Source organism: Oryza brachyantha, chromosome 11 (genome assembly GCF_000231095.2).
Source record: "Oryza brachyantha chromosome 11, ObraRS2, whole genome shotgun sequence".
Taxonomy (NCBI): Eukaryota; Viridiplantae; Streptophyta; class Magnoliopsida; order Poales; family Poaceae; genus Oryza; species Oryza brachyantha.
The window spans coordinates 13,653,676-13,673,763 of NC_023173.2; the positions used below are offsets into that span (position 1 = coordinate 13,653,676).

General features: G+C 41.5%; 2 protein-coding genes across 2 annotated transcripts; both read right to left on the reverse strand.

Moving 5' to 3' along the window:
* Nucleotides 1–4,699: 4,699 nt before the first annotated feature.
* Nucleotides 4,700–9,702, reverse strand: LOC102718223 (kinesin-like protein KIN-7L). The gene is made up of 14 exons (XM_006663461.3): nucleotides 9,525–9,702; nucleotides 9,203–9,411; nucleotides 9,006–9,119; nucleotides 8,836–8,917; nucleotides 8,662–8,729; nucleotides 8,500–8,562; nucleotides 8,258–8,400; nucleotides 7,550–7,652; nucleotides 7,353–7,433; nucleotides 6,942–7,010; nucleotides 6,797–6,856; nucleotides 6,515–6,667; nucleotides 6,133–6,363; nucleotides 4,700–5,425 (listed from the first exon to the last, which is right to left on the reverse strand). The coding sequence occupies exons 1-14, from the start codon at nucleotides 9,700–9,702 to the stop codon at nucleotides 5,045–5,047; spliced, it is 1,935 nt and encodes a 644-aa protein (XP_006663524.2). The 3' UTR covers nucleotides 4,700–5,044.
* A 3,883-nt stretch (nucleotides 9,703–13,585) lies between these two features.
* Nucleotides 13,586–18,698, reverse strand: LOC102718503 (wall-associated receptor kinase 1-like). Its single transcript, XM_040528558.1, has 4 exons — nucleotides 18,004–18,698; nucleotides 16,845–17,125; nucleotides 14,804–14,977; nucleotides 13,586–14,703 (listed from the first exon to the last, which is right to left on the reverse strand). Exons 1-4 carry the CDS (start codon nucleotides 18,696–18,698, stop codon nucleotides 13,586–13,588), a joined length of 2,268 nt encoding a protein of 755 aa, XP_040384492.1.
* Between the last annotated feature and the right edge of the window lie 1,390 nt (nucleotides 18,699–20,088).

Here is a 20,088-nt window from a genome sequence, read left to right on the forward strand (position 1 = left end):
TAAACATGTGTCCTTATGTGTTTTAATAAGACAAATGCAATCGTGAATTCGTGATGGAATGGAAGTATTTTCGTACAAGCAACATGCGTGCATACGTCAATTTCTATTAGCAGTGGTGTATTATACCATGGGAATAATAACACACATTTGTTAATTGATACAAGTTCATGCAACGGAAAAGGACAGAAGCAGCATTTTTCTTTTCTTGACTGGAAAAGCATAAACATTTCGAAACGAAATCAATAAAAAATAGAGGACAGTTTTGTAGTCTGGCCAAACTTTGTTTTTGGCAAATTTTCCCCGTATCCTTACAAGAATTGAATAATTTCTATTTTTTTAGATACAGCTCAGAACGCACACGAACACACATCACACTCACACCATAACACACGTACACACACGCGTTCGTATCCCTGTTACACGATTAGGATTTTAAGATGTGCACTCGTGTGAGGAAAAAATCGCCGAGTGAGACACGGGAGTTGCGATCTAAGATGAAACACGCGTGGGCTGCTCGCGCGCGGCTAGCCATCCGAGTAACACTCGGTTCTCCAATAATTTCTACTTAAATTCGTGTGTCAATCCAACACACTCCCTGCATTTTCACAATGTTTTTTTTAGATGTCCCTGCATTTTCCCAATAAAAAAAAAAATCTTCTAGAAGTTTCTATCGAACGACAAAACTGAGCACTGTGAATTTACAAAATAATTAACAAATAAATAATATTATCATATTCTTATTGCTGAATTACTCCATGGTTAATTACTTAATTACCCTACAGCCTCCACGTGGCATCCAGAGGAAATGCCAGAGGCACAGGCCTGACCAGTGGGCCCGGCCTGTCAGCGTCTACCATAATATCATACATGCATGCGCGGTGGTGCGCCTACCCAAGATCAAAACAGAGCAAAAGCAGAGCATCGCCGGCACGGCTCAGCAGCCGCCGGCGAGCTCCACGGCGAGCTCCTCCAGCAGCTGATCCAGCACGGCGGCCTCGACCTCGGCGCCGACCTCGTCCCGCTCCGGCCGCACGTCGGCGGCGCGGAGCCGCGACGAGTTTGGCACCTCCGACGCGACCAACGCCGACACCCTGGTTAGCTCCGCCCTGTGCGCCTCCCAGTACGCGGCGGCGACGGCGGCGGCGGCGGCGGAGGGATCGTGGTCTGCGTCGTGGAGGATGTTCTTGGGGCTTGAGCGGTGGTGGTAGTAGCAGTCTTCGTCGTTGTCGTCGTCGTCGAAGGCGTCGGTGGACCAGGTGGTGGTGTTCTTGATGAGGTCGTCGGTCTTGGAGAGGAGCTGCGTGAGCAGCGCCGGCGAGTACGCCGCCTCGAGGAGGTCGCGGACGAACGCCATGGCGTTCTTGGGCGAGCCCTGCGCCGCCGCCGAGCACTTGCTCTGGCCGTGGACGGGGGAGCGAGTCTCGAACGGGTGCTCCAGGACGGAGACCGGGCTGAACTGCTTCTCGTCGTCGGACTCCGAGCCAGAGGCGTACTCCATCTCCTCTTCCACGGCGGCAGCGACCTCGAGACTATGCTTGGTCGCCGGCCAAGGAGACGGGGCGGCGGAGACCTTCTTGAACGACTCCGACGACTGCAGCGCCGCCGGCTTCCGGTTGGCCGCCTTGCCGTGGAGGATCCTGGAGAGCAGGACGCGGAGGATCCCGGTGGCCGCCGCCGGCGCCTTCTTCTTCTTCCCCCTCGCCGCCGCGGCCCCCTTCTTCTTCTTGCTCGTCGTCAGCCGCTTGAGCACGGAGGCGGCGTCGTTGCCGGCCGCCGGCCAGCACACCGCCGCCGTGGCGGTGTCGTACCCCTCGAGCAGCCGCGCCGAGCACCCCTTCTCCAGCAGGTGCAGGTCGAGGAAGAACGGCTCCTGCTTCTCCTCCAACAGCTCCGACAGGCGCCTCCCCGACGGCGACGGCGACAAGCACGGCATGACCACACCAAGAAAAGCTAAGAACCCTAGAGAGAGAGAAAGCTGCGAGCTTTTGCGTGTGTTCTGCAAGAAGAGGGGGGTTGGAGGAATGGTGTAGGGAGGGGAGCTTATAATGGAGGAGAGAAAGGGCTAAGAATCTTAGAGAGAGAAAGAGAGAGGGGTTAGAGAGAGAATTGAATAGTGGGGGGGCATGCAATGCAACCAACCAAGATAGGGAGATGGAGAAGAGACAAGAATGGTGCAATGAATGGAACAAGACATGGAGGTTGAGGGGAGAGATTCTTGTGGTTGTAGCCCCCTAACCATTATATTGCATAGGTCTTCTCTCCACCCTCTTGTCATCAGACAAGGTTACTTTGTTTTTTGCCACATATATAAGACATAGGACATAGGAGTATACTTAATTAGTTTAATTATACCATTAGGTTAGTCTCAATGCATGTTTTATAAGGATGTCATGCATATTAAATAGGGTGTCACATCAGCAAAATTGTTGACTTAGCAGTGTCATTAAATGAGGGAGTTTTATAATACAAGAGAGAAATTTCATCCCATAAAACTCATCTGGCTCGGTTACCTAGTTTACGGTCTTGGTAACTATGTCATAAAATTATGCATTGATTTAGGGAGAAAGATATCTCTTTTCCTAATCATGTTGTTTGGGGGTGCTGCATGCATGGCTGACCTCAATTTCAGTGTTTGTGCATGACTTTGGAGGGGGGAGGAAAGTGATGGAGAATGTTTAATGGTTGGGTCAAATCACCAGGTGAAATGAAAAGCTGGGGAATGGCTTGCTGGCTCTTGGCTCTGAGCTGAGCTGGTGAATGTACAGTGCTGTGAATTGAATGCTGGGGGAGCTGCAGTGGTTTTGGTTTGAATTCTGGTTCCTAGTACAACAACTTTGCAAGTTGTCTCTGAAGAACTGAAGCTCTTGCCACCAGCTGCATGCATATCAGAGAACTAATGATCCTGACCCCTGAAACCAGTGGTGGTTGTTAGTGTGTGTTACTCCTTTCTCAAGAGAAACAGTGGTGTTGGCAGTGCTTCCAAGGTGCAATTTTTAACAGCTACTCAATTTGCATTGCCATGTGTTTCTCAGATATCACAGACTGGTAGTAATTTCAAAATGGTCTCGGACAAATATACCCATGCAATTTTACGAATAATTGTCTTTATTGGATAATGTTTTTTATTGGCTGTGGTACTGGTTTCTAGCTGAGACATATGACTGAAGAAACCAAAATTGATTTTACAACTCATAGGACTTGTACCCTTTGCAGTTCAAAAGCCAAGATTCAAAAAGAAGTGATGAAAAAAAAATACTTGTATTAATTCTAGAATTTAAACTTGGTTTGGCTTATATTCTTTTGGGCGAATTGGCGTAGTTTGACTTGATGCACTTTGTGTCCTAAGCATTGTAAGATAATGAGACCCATGTTCAGGCTGGCATGTCTGAATGTCTGATCAAAGAAACCTATCCTGGAACACCCAATTACCAGGAAAAGAAAGTTTACTCATCTAATGACCTGAAAACAACCAGACAAGCCACCCTTGGATACCCTCATTGCCATCTCACAAGCACTCCTTTGGCTGCTTCTGCTTCAGCAGCAGCAGCACGTCACCATTGGTTTCTTAAATGCCCTGGTCTCCCAAGGAGGCTTCATGTCACCTTCATCCATCCATTGCCCTATTAATTAATGGCCTAATCTTAACCCACAAGACACACACACACATCATCATCATCATCATCATCAGTGTGTTTAAGGTATCTGAAATTCTGAACAGGTGACACTTGTCCACCCACACATGTGAGCCATCATCATCTGAGTCACACATGCACACAAGAGCTCTTGTATCTTAGCCTTAATCAATTGTGATCAGACAGCTAGTTGTGGCGATTAAACTAACTCTGCATTTGTGTGTGATGGTGCCTGATTAGTGCCTGAGTGACAGTGGAATCTGCGTGATTTGTTTTGCTGATTTTTGTCGCCCGGAGAAAAGGATACGAAAATCTTGATGCGGATGGTGTTGCTGCAGCTGCAGCTGCGCATTCGGACTCTCGCCGTTGTTGGCTTCCTCTTGCTGCTGCAGACAGAGACGATCCGGTTTGGACACCCAAAACTGTTTGCTCGTGTATCTACAATGGCTTGTGCTGTCGTAGGTGGCTGTGCCTGTGTCTGTCAGGTAATATACGGGCTAAGGTGCAGTGCAGCCTTGGATGGATGTGAATTTGGGTCAAATGAGGATGCATAATTTCGTATTCGCTGGCGTTGTTCGTGGATAGTTCGAAATTTATGTTGAGCAAAGAGAAGAAAAATCGTAGATTAGATCTCTGTTTAGACCCTCATTTGTAAGTTTAGTTAAATGCTTTTAAATTAGTGTCATGCTTTCATAACAGTGTAAACAGAAAAATGTTTTGAAGAGTTTTTTTTTTCCTAAGGAAAGCAGTACTCCATCAGTCCCAAAATGAAACTATTTATCTACGTGTCTTCTGATTTTAACTAATCACAACCATTCTTGATTTAATTTTCTCACATATATTCCTTCTCAATCAATCACCTTTCTCTAATCGTTCCTACCTACTTTATAGTTATTCCCCGTACCCAGCTTTAGAAATTAGTTACATTTTGAAACTAAGAGAGCAGTTACTTCGGTTCGATGTAACAGTCTCCAGAACACAACTTAGCAGTTCAGGATTATCAGCACATTTTACACAATGAAGCTAACAATATTTGTTGCACGACATGCAATCATAATTTTGGAGACTGTCTGGTTGCACTCTGGTATGAAATATATGGTACATTGATGGCAATCTGAATCTGGTTTACGCCGTTAAATAACACGGCACGTCCACAGGTCAAATACAGCTTGACACTTCAAGAACGCCTAATGAAAATCATAGCCCATGCCCTCCAAATCACAAACAAAGCAGATGTTCTTTTTTTTTTTTTTGGCATACACTACTTCACAGAGCCTGCACACTTTAAACCCAGCGCACACGAATAGCAAACCACATGACACCTACTATTACAAACAAATCACGTAATCTGCAATTAAGGATGGTTGCAGATGATCAAAGGCATACACTTCTCCTGCAGCTGTGAAGAACAATTAGGGCAACGCCAGCTGGGACGTCTTGCAGTTCTCCACAATGGCCTTGGATTTGGTGTACAGGGAGGTGAGCTGCCCCTGCCTCTGCGAGAAAGCCTGGCTGAAGAGCCTGATCTCCTGCTTCAGCTCCTCCATCCTGCTCTTCTCCATGTCCAGCTCCTTGAGTACCTCCTCCTTGTCGGCGACAAGACGGCCGGCCTCCTGCCTGGACTCGGCGAGCGCATCTAGCAAGGACGAGTTTTCTTTCTTCAGCATGTCACGTTCGTTCTCGAGCGCCGCGCACCTCGCCTTTGAATCCTCCAGCTGCTGTCTATCATGGCTGCAGTCCTTTTCTAGCCTTTGGCATCTTGCGTCGATAGGCTCCTCGTTTGGAGTTGCCACCTGTGGGGAGAAAGACAAGGATTGGCAGTGATAAAGCAAGAGTCAGTTCTCATTGGCAGTATGTTCCGTAACGATACATTGACAGCTGGATGAATAATTTTGGTATTGAAGTTTTAACAGGAAACTTAATAGATCAAACAGATTATAAGAACTAAATTTATAATTATCATGAGATGCCGGATTTTAAATAGATGCCAAGCAATGAGGTCCGCATATCATCATCTGTTAGGACACTTGGAAAAGAGAGTGCTTTCTATCAAAAATAGACAGAAAATGTCACATATTTCAGTATATCTGCAAATCTGGCATTTATATCAAGATTGAAATTTTGAAATGCTGCTACGTACATGGGACACTGAATTGTTGAGGGTCAAATGCTCAGCAAGGAACGGTTATTCTTAAGAAAACATGCACGATTGAAAATTTGATTCAATAAGGCAATCTAGGACTCATGTCAAGCGAGAAAGTTTGCAAATACTTCTTACTATTTAAGCAGCAAAAAGAAAATGTCATTTCAGGGGAACTTGAGCCAAAAATATGTAGAAACTATGCATATTGCATCAGTTAAGTAGCTCTGATCTATCTATTTCTGTTAGTATTTCCATATTAACTAGTACATTGCTACATAAAACCCGTTTGTTTTGTTCTATAGACAAACAAACCAGCAGAGTTACCAGTGAAAGACAATGGCTGGTCATTTTACTTACTGATGTTTTATCTTCAGCTATGGATGGAGCACATTTGAAACCAGGTGTCATCTCAAGCATTTCGAGATCAGTAATGCACCCCTTGTTCAGCTGCATCCAGAGGTCCTCATCAGCTATAGTCCCTAGATTTTCTGGTATTGGGCTAAACTCTACATCTTTCGAATAGGTCGCACGACTTGCAACAAATCCAACTGTTCTCTCCTTGGAATCTGGAGTTTTTAATGCATCGAGCTGCAACAGGCCAATTCTGAAGGATCAGCAGCAGATAGTGAAAGATGGAACAGAACGTTTCAGTAGTACAACCAACATATGGCATAAGATCGTACATAATAAAAGTGGTTGAAGTTATGAATTTATGATTCTACTTCTCCAACGAACATACCTGGGTAGAGTCAGTAAACTGATCTGGTGATATACTGGTATTGTTAATGCCATCTAATATCTTTTGTTGCTCGGCCAAGCGTTGCTCTAGCGTCTCCCTTAACTTCCTTTCATCTTCAAGCTCCATTGCTAGTCGATCACGCTCAAGTTCAGACTACATGAGAAGAATCCACATAACATTGAGGTAACTTAAAAAGAGATAGTTAGACGCAATATCCACAAGGACGTTTATTCCTAAATGAGAAATAAAACTGGAACAATAGAATCGTTAACCGTTCTGAACCTTATGCATATCATTGCGCTGCTTTAGTATAACCTGCTCCAACACTTCAGACTGGGAACCCTGTATTCCAAAAATAAATAAATAAATAAACGACCAACCTAAAATAAACAAAAAATAACCGTCATCTAAGTGACTAAGAAATAACCTGCAACTTTTTACGAAGTTCTTCTATTTCCTGTTTTTGTCTCTTCAGCAGAGCTGCATCTGTTAAAATCTGCCATATTGACTATTATCAGTATGATGTAGTAAGATAGAGGGCCGCTATTTGCCTATTTGGATGGAGAACCAATCACTGTCATAAAATATACTAGACAACTTATAATTTATTTTCATGTTTCATATTTGAAGAAAAGAATTAAAGTAGCAGATATAGGACGGTGCATAATAAATTAATAATGATAAAAAACTTAATACTGCTAAAAACTAATACAGAAAAAAACTAGTTAACTAAGAAGTTTTGAGCCTGTTGGGGCATAAAAGTTTGATTTCATAGGAAATTATTCAATTCGTGAAGGTGGACGAACCTTAACATCCCAAACCATGTCTGAACACTAACCTCGTTTACTTGAGCACAATTGCTGACACATTTTGCCCTACTTGCAAATTGAAGTGTTCCTCTTGTTTCCTCCACATGGATCTGTAGGTTCATTTTTTAGATGTGCAACAGCAAAGAATATATGAGTATTGAGTAAGTACACGATATTTAGTACGACATGATTTTAACCTGCAAGAATCTAGAATTCTAGATCATACCTCTTCAGGAGCAGCAGTGCAAATGATTGATGTCTTCGCATTGCCTCCAAGTGCAGGTTGCAAAATGCGAGTCAACTTACTATCACGGTAGGGAATGTGTCCTCTGCATCAAAATAACAAACTACGTAAATAGCTCATGCTACACAAATCATTGATCTTACAATGCTTCGGCATTTAGAGAATTTCCTTTGTTTTGGGGAAACTATCCATTGATTAATTTGAGTCAATGAGTGCCATGGTCTCTCAATTAGAAAAATCAAGGCAGAATATGCATACACATCAAAAAGAATTTTTGTTTTATTAGACATAGATAAGGTTCATCTTTTTTTATTTGGAGACTGTCATAGTCCAAAACTCCTTATGATTAAGAAAAATTCCCAATAACACCTGACTACAACATTCTTTAATTATTGGACTGAACATTCCAAAGTCTGTCACATTTGAAATCAAAGTTGTGCTTCCCACTCATCCAATTTATCTTCATGCCCTAAAGTAAAACTACAACATTTATGTCTGTTAATTGCTGTTTGGATAATATTTATAATGAATTAGAGCTGCACACATGAGTTGCATATATCACAATTAGTGTATATGACTATGGCATTATTCTCATAACATTATAACTGTATGAACTTAGTATATCCATGTTGAGAAAACAGTTTGGGAGACCAATGAATGAAAATGCCAGGCAATACACCATATATGTACCTTTGCTTTCCACTCTCACTCAACTTATTGATGACATTTCCAAGAATCATCAAACTTTTGTTAATATGCTTTCCCTCTTTAAGGCGCACCCCTCCAGCTCCTGTTTTTGCAATTCTTTCTGATCCAGCTAAATCCACTAAATTCTATAAACAAGATAAAATGCCACATTGATTAGTCATACACACTCAGTGTATTTGTGTCACTTAATAATAATACGTAGGTATTAAGAGAGCAGTATATACCAAGACAGATACACGGATAGCATCTCCAGAGTCCATTTGATTCTTTGCACTGCTTTCGATGACCTGCGACCAATATGGCAATATAATGACATAAACCACAATTTCCAACCATGTATGGTCTTGAAACTGGTCAAGTAACTAAGCTGTTCAGAAATTACATACCATTCTGAAAATAGTATGAGACCGACTGCTCCTTACATTCATATTTGTCTCCCCGAAATGCCTATTTGCTACAACAAAAAACAGACCATGTTTCAAGAATATAACAAGCTTCTAAACTAGTGAAACAAACAAGGTAGCTTGAACAAGTACAACATTATGTCTCAGAAACGGTACCTTCTCCAAGCTCTAAGAGCTGAAACACTTGCTCGGCACTGTTCACAATTTCTTCCCGTAGACCAGCCACATACACACCACGCTATAGAAACAATAACAGAATCCTATCAACCTACATCGCACTCAGATAAAAAAAAAAATTTTTTTGGTTGAAAAGAGGCCAGTTCTACCTCTAAACTCTCGTGAATCGGCAGCTTCTCGCTCCCGAGCGCCAAGAGGTCATTGATCTCCTCGTTGTAAATCTCCATGTAGGAGACCCTGATGAGGAACTCGCGGTCCTCGGCCTGCGGCGGAAAGGTGAGCATCGAATCGACGAAAGCTCCAGAGTGGCCGCGAGTCGGGAAGAAGCAGCCAGGTAGCGAATTACCTCGCACGCGGTGCGGAAGACGTCGCGGACGGCGAGCGGGATGATGCCGGGCTGGTCGGTGGAGCCGTTCATGGTGAAGGTCTTCCCGCTGCTGGTCTGGCCGTAGGCGAACGCCGTGCCGTTGAACCCGTCGACGGCCGCGCGGATGAGGGAGCGCACGAGCACGCCGTAGATCCGCTCGTTGGTGGCCGCCCCGTCGAACACGTGGTCTTCACACCCCACGCGCGAGAAGGAAAGGAAACCAAGGAGAAGAACGTCAGAACGCTCGACTTCTTCTCGAGGGCCGGGAGCGGAGCGAGGAACGCGTGCGTGCGTGTGTTACCGAAGGCGAAGGAGGCGCCGGGGACGGGGCCGTTGCGGTGGAGGAGGCAGATGCGGGTATCGTCGACGCGCCACTCGCGGTCGCCGCCGGAGGAGGCGGAGGGGTCCGCCGCGGCCGCCGCCGTGGCGGAGGACGCGGTCGGCGGGCGGAAGCGGACGGCGACGGAGATCTTCTCCATGGTCGGCGGCGGTGGCGGCGGCGGCGCTGCTTTTTTTTTTCTCGGGGAGGATTTGAAATTTTTTGGGAGAGAGATGGGAGCGGGTAAAGCCACGGGAAAATGAAAGCGAAACAAAAAGTGCTCGGGCCCTGGGCCCCCGGCTGCGTGTAATTGGGCCATTCTAGGCCCATTTAGTCCCAAATGTACATTTTAGGCCCATTCAGCCGAAAAGGTAAGTAGCCCATTTTAGGCCCGTGTATATTTGGATCCGCAGCAAGACAATTCGGCCCACGTATATTTGGATCCTAATCGTGTCGGCATCTTGGGCCGCTGGCTCACGGAAATTGCGGCCCGTCAGGCCTACCATTTGGATCGCTTACCACACCATAGGCCTCAGGTGATGATAAGTTGGGATTGGGCCAATTTATGAGAAGCCTCGAGGCCCGAAGTTCTCGGCCCATTTACCATCTGGTTACACGTGTGCGGTGCAGAGCGTGTGTGGGCTGCACACGGACACGGCCATGGCCGGCCGGCCGGCTAACCGTCGACGAGCTCCGGCAAGGAAAGGCAAGGCGGCGACCGGTCGTGACAGCGGTATCTCTTTCTACGGCCGTGTTCGGTTGAATGTTAGATATGCGACGTGGTTACGGCCGTGTTCGGTTGAATGTCAGATACGACGTGGAAAATGTAATAGTCCATGATTAATTAATTATCAGTTAAATAAAATTAAAAATAGATTAATATAATTTTTTAAAACCACTTTTCTATAGAAGCAAAGTGTGCGCATAGAAAACGAGAATCAACGCTTGTAAAAGGAGAGAAGAACAGAGCCTACTGATATCTATATACTCCTTCGTTTTTATATAATCGACAACTTTAAGAAAAAATATATTTCGAAATACTTCATTCGTATTTTAATAAATAACACCGTTGACTTTTTATTAAACTTATAACTATTCGTCAAGTTAAAAAATATACAAATGCGTAAAATTTAAGTTATAATTAAAATATATTTGATAATAAATTCAATCATAATAAAATAAATAATAATCTTATAAGTTTTCTCAAGTTAAGCATACGTCAGAGATAACGGCGTTATTAAAATAAGGAGGTAGTAGTTGCATTGCATGGGTTCTAATGTTTAGTTTCCAATTATATTTCTGTAACAATATTAATCACATATGCACCTATACCATATAGTCATAACTAGCTGCATAGTCAAGAGTAGCTAAAAGAAAATGAAGGGAGTACATATACTGTAATTTGTTAAATAGTTGTATATCGGTTGTGGAAAAACAAATGATCTTCTACCTTAATTCGTACTAGAACGAGTTGTTGAGTAGAGTTAATGTTGAAAAGAAAAGGACTAATAGACTATGGTATCCCAAAAATAAAATATAAATAAATAGATGTGGTTAGATAAGCATGTGGGGATAAAATAAGAAGAATCAATGGAAGGTGATTAGTGAGATAAATAATATTATAAATAGTGTTAGAAATATTTATATTTTGGTACAAGATCTAAATAAAAAACACTTGTATTTCAAAACGGAACGAGTAATTTATATGTTGGGAAGCTCCCTTGTGTCTTTATTGGCTAGCTTTTCACGTGTCAAAAGTGTCGATCAACTGCTCCAAAGTATACTGGCTTGATCCTTCTTTACTACTCCTCCGTCCACAAATGATCTAGGTATTTTAATTTGCACCAAGACTGAATGAAAATGCATTTTCTTACATTGAATTACCGTCGTATCAGAAAAAAATAATACCATCCATCAAATTTGTAATGCATGCATGTTCGGGGTGTGCAATACAGGCCCATATTAGACATATGGGCGAAGGGGTGACGACTTAGAGCCCACGTTAAAAGGGAATCTATTATCCCCTTCTCAATAAAACATCCAGAAGAATATTTTAGAAAACATTTATTTTAAAAATATCATTAATGATTTTGCTTAAAAAATGATCATAGATGTTCATTTCTACAAAACACAATAGGTATTTCTTATTAACAAATTAAGCTATTCATACTATTTTAATACTTTAACTTTACAGTTGTACACTATATTAGTAATATTTATTAATGTGATTGTATTATATGGTTATAAAACTATATATTATAAGTAAAAATAGTCTTAAGAACTTATAATGCGAAGTTTGCCTATGATCTTTGAAAACATAGAACCGGCCTGGTGCAATATCTAACAAAATTGAAGAGACAGATTATTTACGTAGATCAATGACAAAGGCTAATGTGTAGATAAATTACGGGGGAGAGATTAGTATGCAAATACGAGTCAAGAATACGTCACGAGCGTCAGGCCTAAACTGTGAGTCAAGAATACGAGTAAGAGCAGGTATAATAGTATGCTATAAGGTAGCTAAATGCTGAGGTAGATATAAGATGAGAGGAGAGAGAGGAAAAATGGGCTATAAGTTTACCGCTGGCTCAGACACAATAACCAAAAAACTCTGTGAGAAAGACAAGTGAGTCGTGTATTAGTTATAAAGAGCTAACTACTGTATGGATAAAAGAATGCTTATAGTCGGTTTGTTGGCTATATTATTAGCATTTGCTCTAACTCGTCGGGGTCAGGCCTAAACATAATTAACAGGTTAGTACGTTGAGCAGTTAGACTGTCGAGAGAAATTCAGAGTTGTGGTGAAGAATACGCATAGTCGATTTCCGTGACAAAGGATGGATGCCGTTGGTCGGCAGCCATCGATTTCCCTGACGCCGAGCCTCGATCAGTCAGCCGGCGTACATAACAATTATTGACGAACGACGACGACTCGATCATGAAATTAACGATGCAGTCTGCTGGCTCAGTGTTCACTAGTTAGTTCGAAATGCTTGAACTTTTTTTTGACGCCTGACATCCCAAAATTTTCGAAATTTCCAATATATTCTTATGAAAATTAAATAATTACAGGTTTGATAATGTTGGTCAGAAGGGACATCATGGCCTACCAATAAGCCTTATTTTTCAATATTTGGATCGGAAGTTGTGAACCGTGCTATGGCAAGGTGTCAAGAAATGGATGGCATGTCAAAATCAATATGTATCACCTCCACGCGACCATATATTGTTTTGAATTTAAAATTAAATCCTCCAAAACTTATTTACAAATTTATTTTTTTTATCACTCCACCCCGTGTGGCATGGTTAAATAACACCGCCACACTGTTATGAGTTGGTGTGATAGTGTTAGATTGACGTGGTTAAAATAATCATAATTAAAAATAAGATTTTTATGGTGGTATATTTTTAAAAATAATAACAAAAGATTAAAAAATAAAAAAAATCCACGCGGCCACGCATAAACAGCTAACCAATATTTCACATGTGTGACATGGTTAAATTAAAATACTTCAATTCAGTGGGGTTGCTCTTTCATTGGGAAGACAAACTCAGAATTATTTTCGACTTAGACCCATTACTAAATATTTAGCTCTTCTATTGCAAAAACTTGTACTACATCCTATATGACATTAATCCAAACCTCAACCAACTAAAGACGCTGACGAAGTAGGCTAACATATATTGAGTTGAAATAAGGATTATCTTTTTTTTTTAAAAAAAACTAGGTGAAATAAGGATTTGTTTATAAACTAGAAACAACCAACAAACTTGTTAAAACTTCAATAGTTGCTCGGAATACATTACAAATTATGCATAGCTCCTTACAATTACAATACCTCACAATTAAGTTGACATCTCAGCTAGCATAGCTAGCTGCAGGTAGGTACATAAATATAACATACACATTCAGTACATATGTAAATCCACAAATCCCCAAACATATTTAACACAAATCCACAAACATATTTATTCTATCTTACAGTAGACAGTCTACCCATTACCTCCTCCTGGAGAAAGACAACATCATGGAATTTGTAGCTTCATATTGGAGACAATGGAGAAGGAAAGGCAATGGCTATTTCATCGGCTTGATCAGAACTCCTTTTGCCTTGCTCTTGCATCACTTCCCTTGCAAAACTCAGTCGATTCGAAACTTCCTTCATATTGGGCCTCTTATCCACATCTTGTTCGAGGCACTGAACTGCAATCCCACTAACAATCTCAAGACAATTTATAATATTGACTTCAGTGCATGACTGTGTGATAATTTCATCATCAAGCATCTCCCTTGCTTTATTCTCTGTCTTGTAAGACTTGACAAAGTCTAATGGAAGGCTCTTATTGCCGTCGTACCTCGGCTTCTTCCTCGTGATGAGTTCCAGTAGCACGATTCCGAAGCTGTACACGTCACTCTTCTCGGTGAGAAGACCTGTCTGCATATACACAGGATCCATGTAGTTTGTATCCCCTATCACGAAGCTAGCATGGTCTTTCTCTATTGACAAGAGCCTGGATATCCCAAAGTCTGAGATCTTCGGCATAAAATTATCATCCAGTAGAATGTTTCCAGACTTGACATCTCCATGAAGGATCTTCTGATTTGCTGATGAATGCATATAAGCCAAAGCTTCTGCAGATTCAATAGCAATTCCTAGACGGGTTTGTAGTGGGAGAGCATGCCCTAAATTTTTGCCATGAAGCACATGTTCGAGGCTTCCTTTTGGGATGAATTCATAGACTAGCATAGGGGCATTTGTCTCCAAACAACAGCCCAGTAGCCTAACTACATTCTTATGACTCATATGAAATTGCATAGTGACCTCATTTGCAAAGTCACTTGGATGGTCATTAATAATGCCCATTGTGTTGGGTTTCTTATTGTGCTGATCTGTATCGGTTTTAGGGCACTTTACAGCAACTTTCTGCTTGTTGTCATCAGTTGTTCCCTTGTAGACCCGACCAAAGGCACCCTCTCCAATCTTGTTATCATAGTTATTTGTGATTTTGATTATCTCCTTTTTTTGATAAATCTTAATGCCGATGTTTTTCAACAGTTGACCACCGTTTTTGTCGAAAGCATACTGAAGCTTCCTTTTTTGACACTTCATGTGCAAGAAAATGAGTAGGATGGCCAAAATTGAGATGGCACATATTGTTGCTGAAAAGAAATTTAATATTATGATTATTCCTTTTCCGTTAGTTATTACTATACAAATCAATTCAAAGATAGAAATAATACTATATGAAAAAGGCATTACCAATCGCCGCTATGGCTGGTTTGGGAAGAACAAGTTGGCAAATGTGGTCATCTTTGCCATCCCTTCTTCTTCCGAAATTGCATTTGCACTTGTAGCCACCTTCTATGTCATGGCATGTCCCACCAATGCAAGGATACTTTTCTTTATAAATGGACGGGTCACACTCGTTAACATCTGCGTATGGGAGAAAATTAATTCAGCAGTATTAAATTTAACTTATATCGATTTCTGATACTACTATGCATGTTTTTACTTTTTTATAATTTATTTGTCATTGCTACAGCCCCTAATAGGTGATGGCTCTATAGGTATCAATTCATTTAAAACTAACACCTATTGACTGTTTCTTGTCTCTCTAGGATGAAAAAAAATATAGAATTACGACATATTGAGTACCTACAAGTGCCATATAAAAAAACCGACACATATATTTTAGGTGATGGTTCTTTTATATAGTGTAGGTGACATTTTTATAAAAAGAAACTGACACGTATAATCAATCCAAGCCATACCTCGTCCTCCCCCACGGCACCCATATTACCATGCCCGTCCCCTCACCTAATCCTTTCCCGGCCACCTCACCTTATCCTCCCCAGGCCACCTCACCGCCATCCTCTCCCCTCTTCTGCTCGTCGCAATCACTGTCCTTCCCTTTGCTAGCTAGCCTCCTCGCCGCCGCCACCCCAATCTCTCCATGCATCTCCCCCCCCCCATCCTCCTCTCCACGGTATTGACACTAGTGATAGTGGGATGTAGCAGGCATGCGTGGATTCAGCACGCAGCAAGCGGCCTACCCAAGATGGTGGTGCACGGATCCAACGCGTGGTGTATAGTCTCACCCATGTGGTGGGAGGCGATCGGCCTCCCTATGGTGACTGAACGACTTCCTAGGGTGGCACGTAGCCTCCATGATGGAGCGAGGCAGACCGAACCAAGGAGGTTCTTCCATATATAAATGTTCTTAGATGTTTTTACTTAAATAATTTTATTCATAGCAAATAATTTGAGCCAACTATCTAAAAGGGCTCAAAGGAATCTACTCGATATGGATGGACTGAAAGGGGGCTGCTCGAAGCATTGGCTCGATGAGTCAATGCTTCGAGTCGACCTATCTTTTTTATGAATCGTGTGGAGCACATATGTGCCAATATATTCCACCGGCATCTATCACTGTTTCTTTAGTAGTGTGTGTCTATATGCATGTCTCTTTTGGGCCAGCCATGATAAGTTACTGTAAGTGTAAGTTGCTGGAACCAACAAGCAAGCTAGGGACTATAGGAAATATACGTGGAAACAACACTATTAATCACGTATATTCATAATAAATACTTATGGATGCCATCGTAATTAATAGTGTTGTTTAATCACGTATAAATTTTATGGGTACCTTAAAATACCTTGAGTCATAGTCATTAAGGGATGATCGTTTGTCTTATTTAGGGAAAAGCTAAACTGCATATTTGCAAATAAAAAGTAATATCTGATTAAAATTTTTATATACGTACTCATAGTGATCTAAAAGCCAAAGCTGAAAAATAAACTCTGATAAAAAAAATCACAAAATCTACTCTGAATTTAAGGTTGAAAATTTAAAATTTAGCTTATAAGCATATGCAGAAGTAAAAAGATTGGGCTCTAATTAATTTTCTAAAACAAACAAGGAAAAAAGGCATATATATGTATATATATATATATATGTGTATGTATTTAGAGCTTTTTTCCTATCCTTGAGGAGTACCACTGTTTTCTATATAAAATTTGGGGGCTTTTTTACTATCCTTGAAAAGTATTTTAAGGTACCAAGAATTTCAGTATAAATTTTTGGTACCTCAAAGTACAAAATAACTCAAGGTACCATCTTTTTTACATTAAAATGTGTGATACCTTGAGATACTTCTTTAAGTATGATAAAAAAGCTCAAAATTTAGTACATTTTAGTATCTAAGGTACCATGAGGTATCAAATTTCACGTAGAAAACAATGGTATCTTTTGGTATCTCCTCAAGTATGATAAAATTGCTCGTGTATTTATGTATCTCACTTTGACATCCATCGGAGACGTAGGGATTGCCGGCATATCCCTGGGAGCATTTGCAGAAGTACCCCGGCCCATTGGTGGCGTTCAAGCAGTAGCTATGCGCGCTAACGCACGCGTCACCATGCGCCTGCGTCGTCGTGTTCCCGTTAATTCCGCCGCTGCTACCGCCCGGAGGACACCCCCCACTGTCCCTGATGGCCCAGTCCAGCACCAGAGGGACACCCTGCTTGCCGATCCTTTGGACAAACGTCATGTTGCCCATCACGTCCTCCCGGCTAATCTTGCTGTCCCTATAATTTCTCATGGATATCAGTGGTAGTGCAATTAGTGTTGCTACTTTTCGTACATGTATGTTCTGTAAGAGCAAGCATAATTGAAGAATATAAGTTAGCTATAAATTAACGTAGAGAAAAGATAAGTGATTGCCTTTTGTTCTAAGGGCTAAAAATACATTAAATGCATATGTGAGAAGAAGATATATTTGACAAAATTTAGAACCAATCTTACGGCTAATATATTTTTTTATTAACTATAATATATATATATATATATATATATAGCTAGTAAATTGGCTCTACTATTAAACTTGCTTTTGCCAGGCCTATATATAGCTTTCAAGTCTTGATAATTGACTAAAGTGGCCGGCATCAATCTAGCTAACTGCATTGGAGGATTGCCACCCAGTTTCTGGCCCAGTAATCAGCCCACCTTCTAAAGCCTTGGGCAACTTTTTTAATAAGATAATTTTTTTAAAACATGGATCTAAAAAAATCAACAGTGTCGTTAACCATGAAGAAAAAGATATTTTTTCTGGTCCAACAAAAAATATCTCGAGATACCGGTACCTACGATACCAAATCGCTTCTGATCGTTGGATCTAACAATGTTAAACAATTTAATACCGTGAGGTACCGATACCTCAAGATACTTTTTGTTGGGAGATTTTTTCCGGTCCAACAAAAAAATACCTCGAGATACTGATACTTCATGGTACCAAATCATTTCCCACCATTAGATCTAGCTGTGCAAGATGTGTATGGTTAAAATCCAACGATAAAAAACGATTTGATACCGTGAGGCACCGGTATCTCGAGGTACTTTTTATTAGACGGGGACAGATCTTTTTTGTTTGACTAGAGCAAATCTCTAAGAAAAAGAGTACGTTATGTACCAGCTTATGTCAGCCACAAAGGCATAGCTGCAAGGGCTATATCTCCAAGCAGGATTGTTCTGCTCCTTGTTGCTCTCAAAAAAGTAGAGGTAGATGTAGCTCAGATTCGTGGTGATGTACGGCGTTTCGCAGCAGCCGAGGCCGGCGCACTTCTCGCCGTCGCCGACCTGCACCAAGCTCGCGCCGGGGCAGTAGCTCGCGCAGGTGGTGTAGTAGCTCTCGTCGTCCCGGCCGTCGATCATGGCGTCGGTGTAGCAGCCGACGCCGGTGAGCTTGTTCCTCGTCGGCGAGATGAGCAGCGGCGACGAGTCGGAGCTGAACTCCCACGAGTACTCGAGCGACGACTGGTTGATCGACTTGAAGCAGATGTACGACACGGGCTCGTAGATGCGCATCACGGCGGCCTCTACCTCCACGTCGATGATCTCATGCTTACCGAATAAGTAGGGTCTTGGGGGGCCGCCGCCGGCGAGGCTGTTATTGCATGTGATTTGGAACTCGTCGCCGGCGCCGGAGCCCGGCCACGGCCAGGAGCAGTTGTCGCCGATGCCGAACGGGTAAGGGATGAGCACGCCGCCGCACTCGTGCTGGCAGCTCGGCCGCGTGGCACCGCCGGCGGCCACGGCCGATGATGATGCCAGATACAGGGATGTGATGAAGAAGAAGGTGGGTGATTGCAATGGCATGGCTACTTAATTATAACTCGATCTCTATATCTATATATTTCTATGTTGGATCTCACTAATTGAGCTCTCTTGTGTGGCTCCTCTCTCTAGGTACGCATATTTATAGGCATTCAGGGGGCTGCAAGCATGCAAACACAATTGGACGTACAATCACACAAGTGGTAGTACATGATACGATTTGTTTAATTAGGTATACATAATATAATTAATCCTTCGCTTTTTTTAAGTATACCTTGACTTGTTGTTCCAGTCAATTTAATCACATTTGTACCTTTCCAGTCCTTCCTCTATATATATATATATATATATCCTTCAAAAAGTAATTTAAGATACCACACTTTTTATTATAAAAAGTATGGTACCTTGACTTGAGGTACTAAAAAATTGTTGTTACCTTAAGGTATTTTTCAAGGATGGTAAAAAAGCTCATATATATACACACAGCATTTGTGTTACACACAAGCAGCACGAGACTGTCTCCGGTACTTAGAAATAGGGATGAAGCAGCACGGATAGTCTCGGTCCGCTCTAGAGAAAAACTAATACATATACAATAATTCTCAGAAAATCCGGTAATTTTTGGATAATCCGGATACAAATATAAATATGTATAATTTTAATTTCTTAATATGAATACAAATATGATAAGGTTTTTTCTAGTGGATGTCAATTGGATACAGATATTCAGATACTGTTTCTATACACATATCCAAAGGACATATATATAATAGGGAAATTTGCAAACGTGCCATTATAATTTTCTAAAGTTGAAGATATGACATTATATATAATAATGTATCTCTTACTTCTTGCTAGCCCTAGCATCTTACCATCTATATTAGGTGTCTACTACTATTTCAGCGTACACCATTAGAGGATGATATTAGTGTTATCTAAACATGGAAATGATATCCAAACTAGACATGTATTTATGTCAATCTGTCAACTAGGCATGTATTTACATACTGCTTATGTAGTATATGTCTTGAACTCAATCAACATCATTTAATCATGGTTAAAATATTAACCTCTAATTAGCTAAGTACTTAAGGATATCTTTTATCTCTAGGAGCATTCACTACTACAAAACCCTCCAATAGAGGACATCTTATAGGTGTCAGTTCATTTAAAACCAATACCTATGAGTCCTTTTCCATCCTCCTCGGTCTCCCACGTAGATCTAAAATTAAAACCTGAGACCTATAATATACGTTTTTAAGAAAAAAGGCACTAATTGTATATGTGCTGGTTTTATAAGAATCGACACCTATAACTTAAAAAGAACTGGCATGAATAGTATATGTGCCTTTTTTTAAAAAAAACACCTATAATATATCATAGGTTTTGATTTTTAATTTAACCAGCACCAATAATAAATCAAGCCGAGTTG

Excerpts from the sequence above, each read along its gene's own strand:
- LOC102718223 (XM_006663461.3), bottom strand. The coding sequence starts at position 9,702 with ATGGAGAAGATCTCCGTCGCCGTCCGCTTCCGCCCGCCGACCGCGTCC. Across the intron at positions 9,120-9,202 it reads TCTTCCGCACCGCGTGCGAG|GCCGAGGACCGCGAGTTCCT; the intron begins GTAATTCGCTAC and ends TTTCCGCCGCAG. Across the intron at positions 8,401-8,499 it reads CTATCCGTGTATCTGTCTTG|AATTTAGTGGATTTAGCTGG; the intron begins GTATATACTGCT and ends TCTTGTTTATAG.
- LOC102718503 (XM_040528558.1), bottom strand. The coding sequence starts at position 18,698 with ATGCCATTGCAATCACCCACCTTCTTCTTCATCACATCCCTGTATCTG. Across the intron at positions 17,126-18,003 it reads GACATAAGCTGGTACATAAC|CAAGATTAGCCGGGAGGACG; the intron begins GTACTCTTTTTC and ends TTATAGGGACAG. Across the intron at positions 14,704-14,803 it reads ACCAGCCATAGCGGCGATTG|CAACAATATGTGCCATCTCA; the intron begins GTAATGCCTTTT and ends ATTTCTTTTCAG.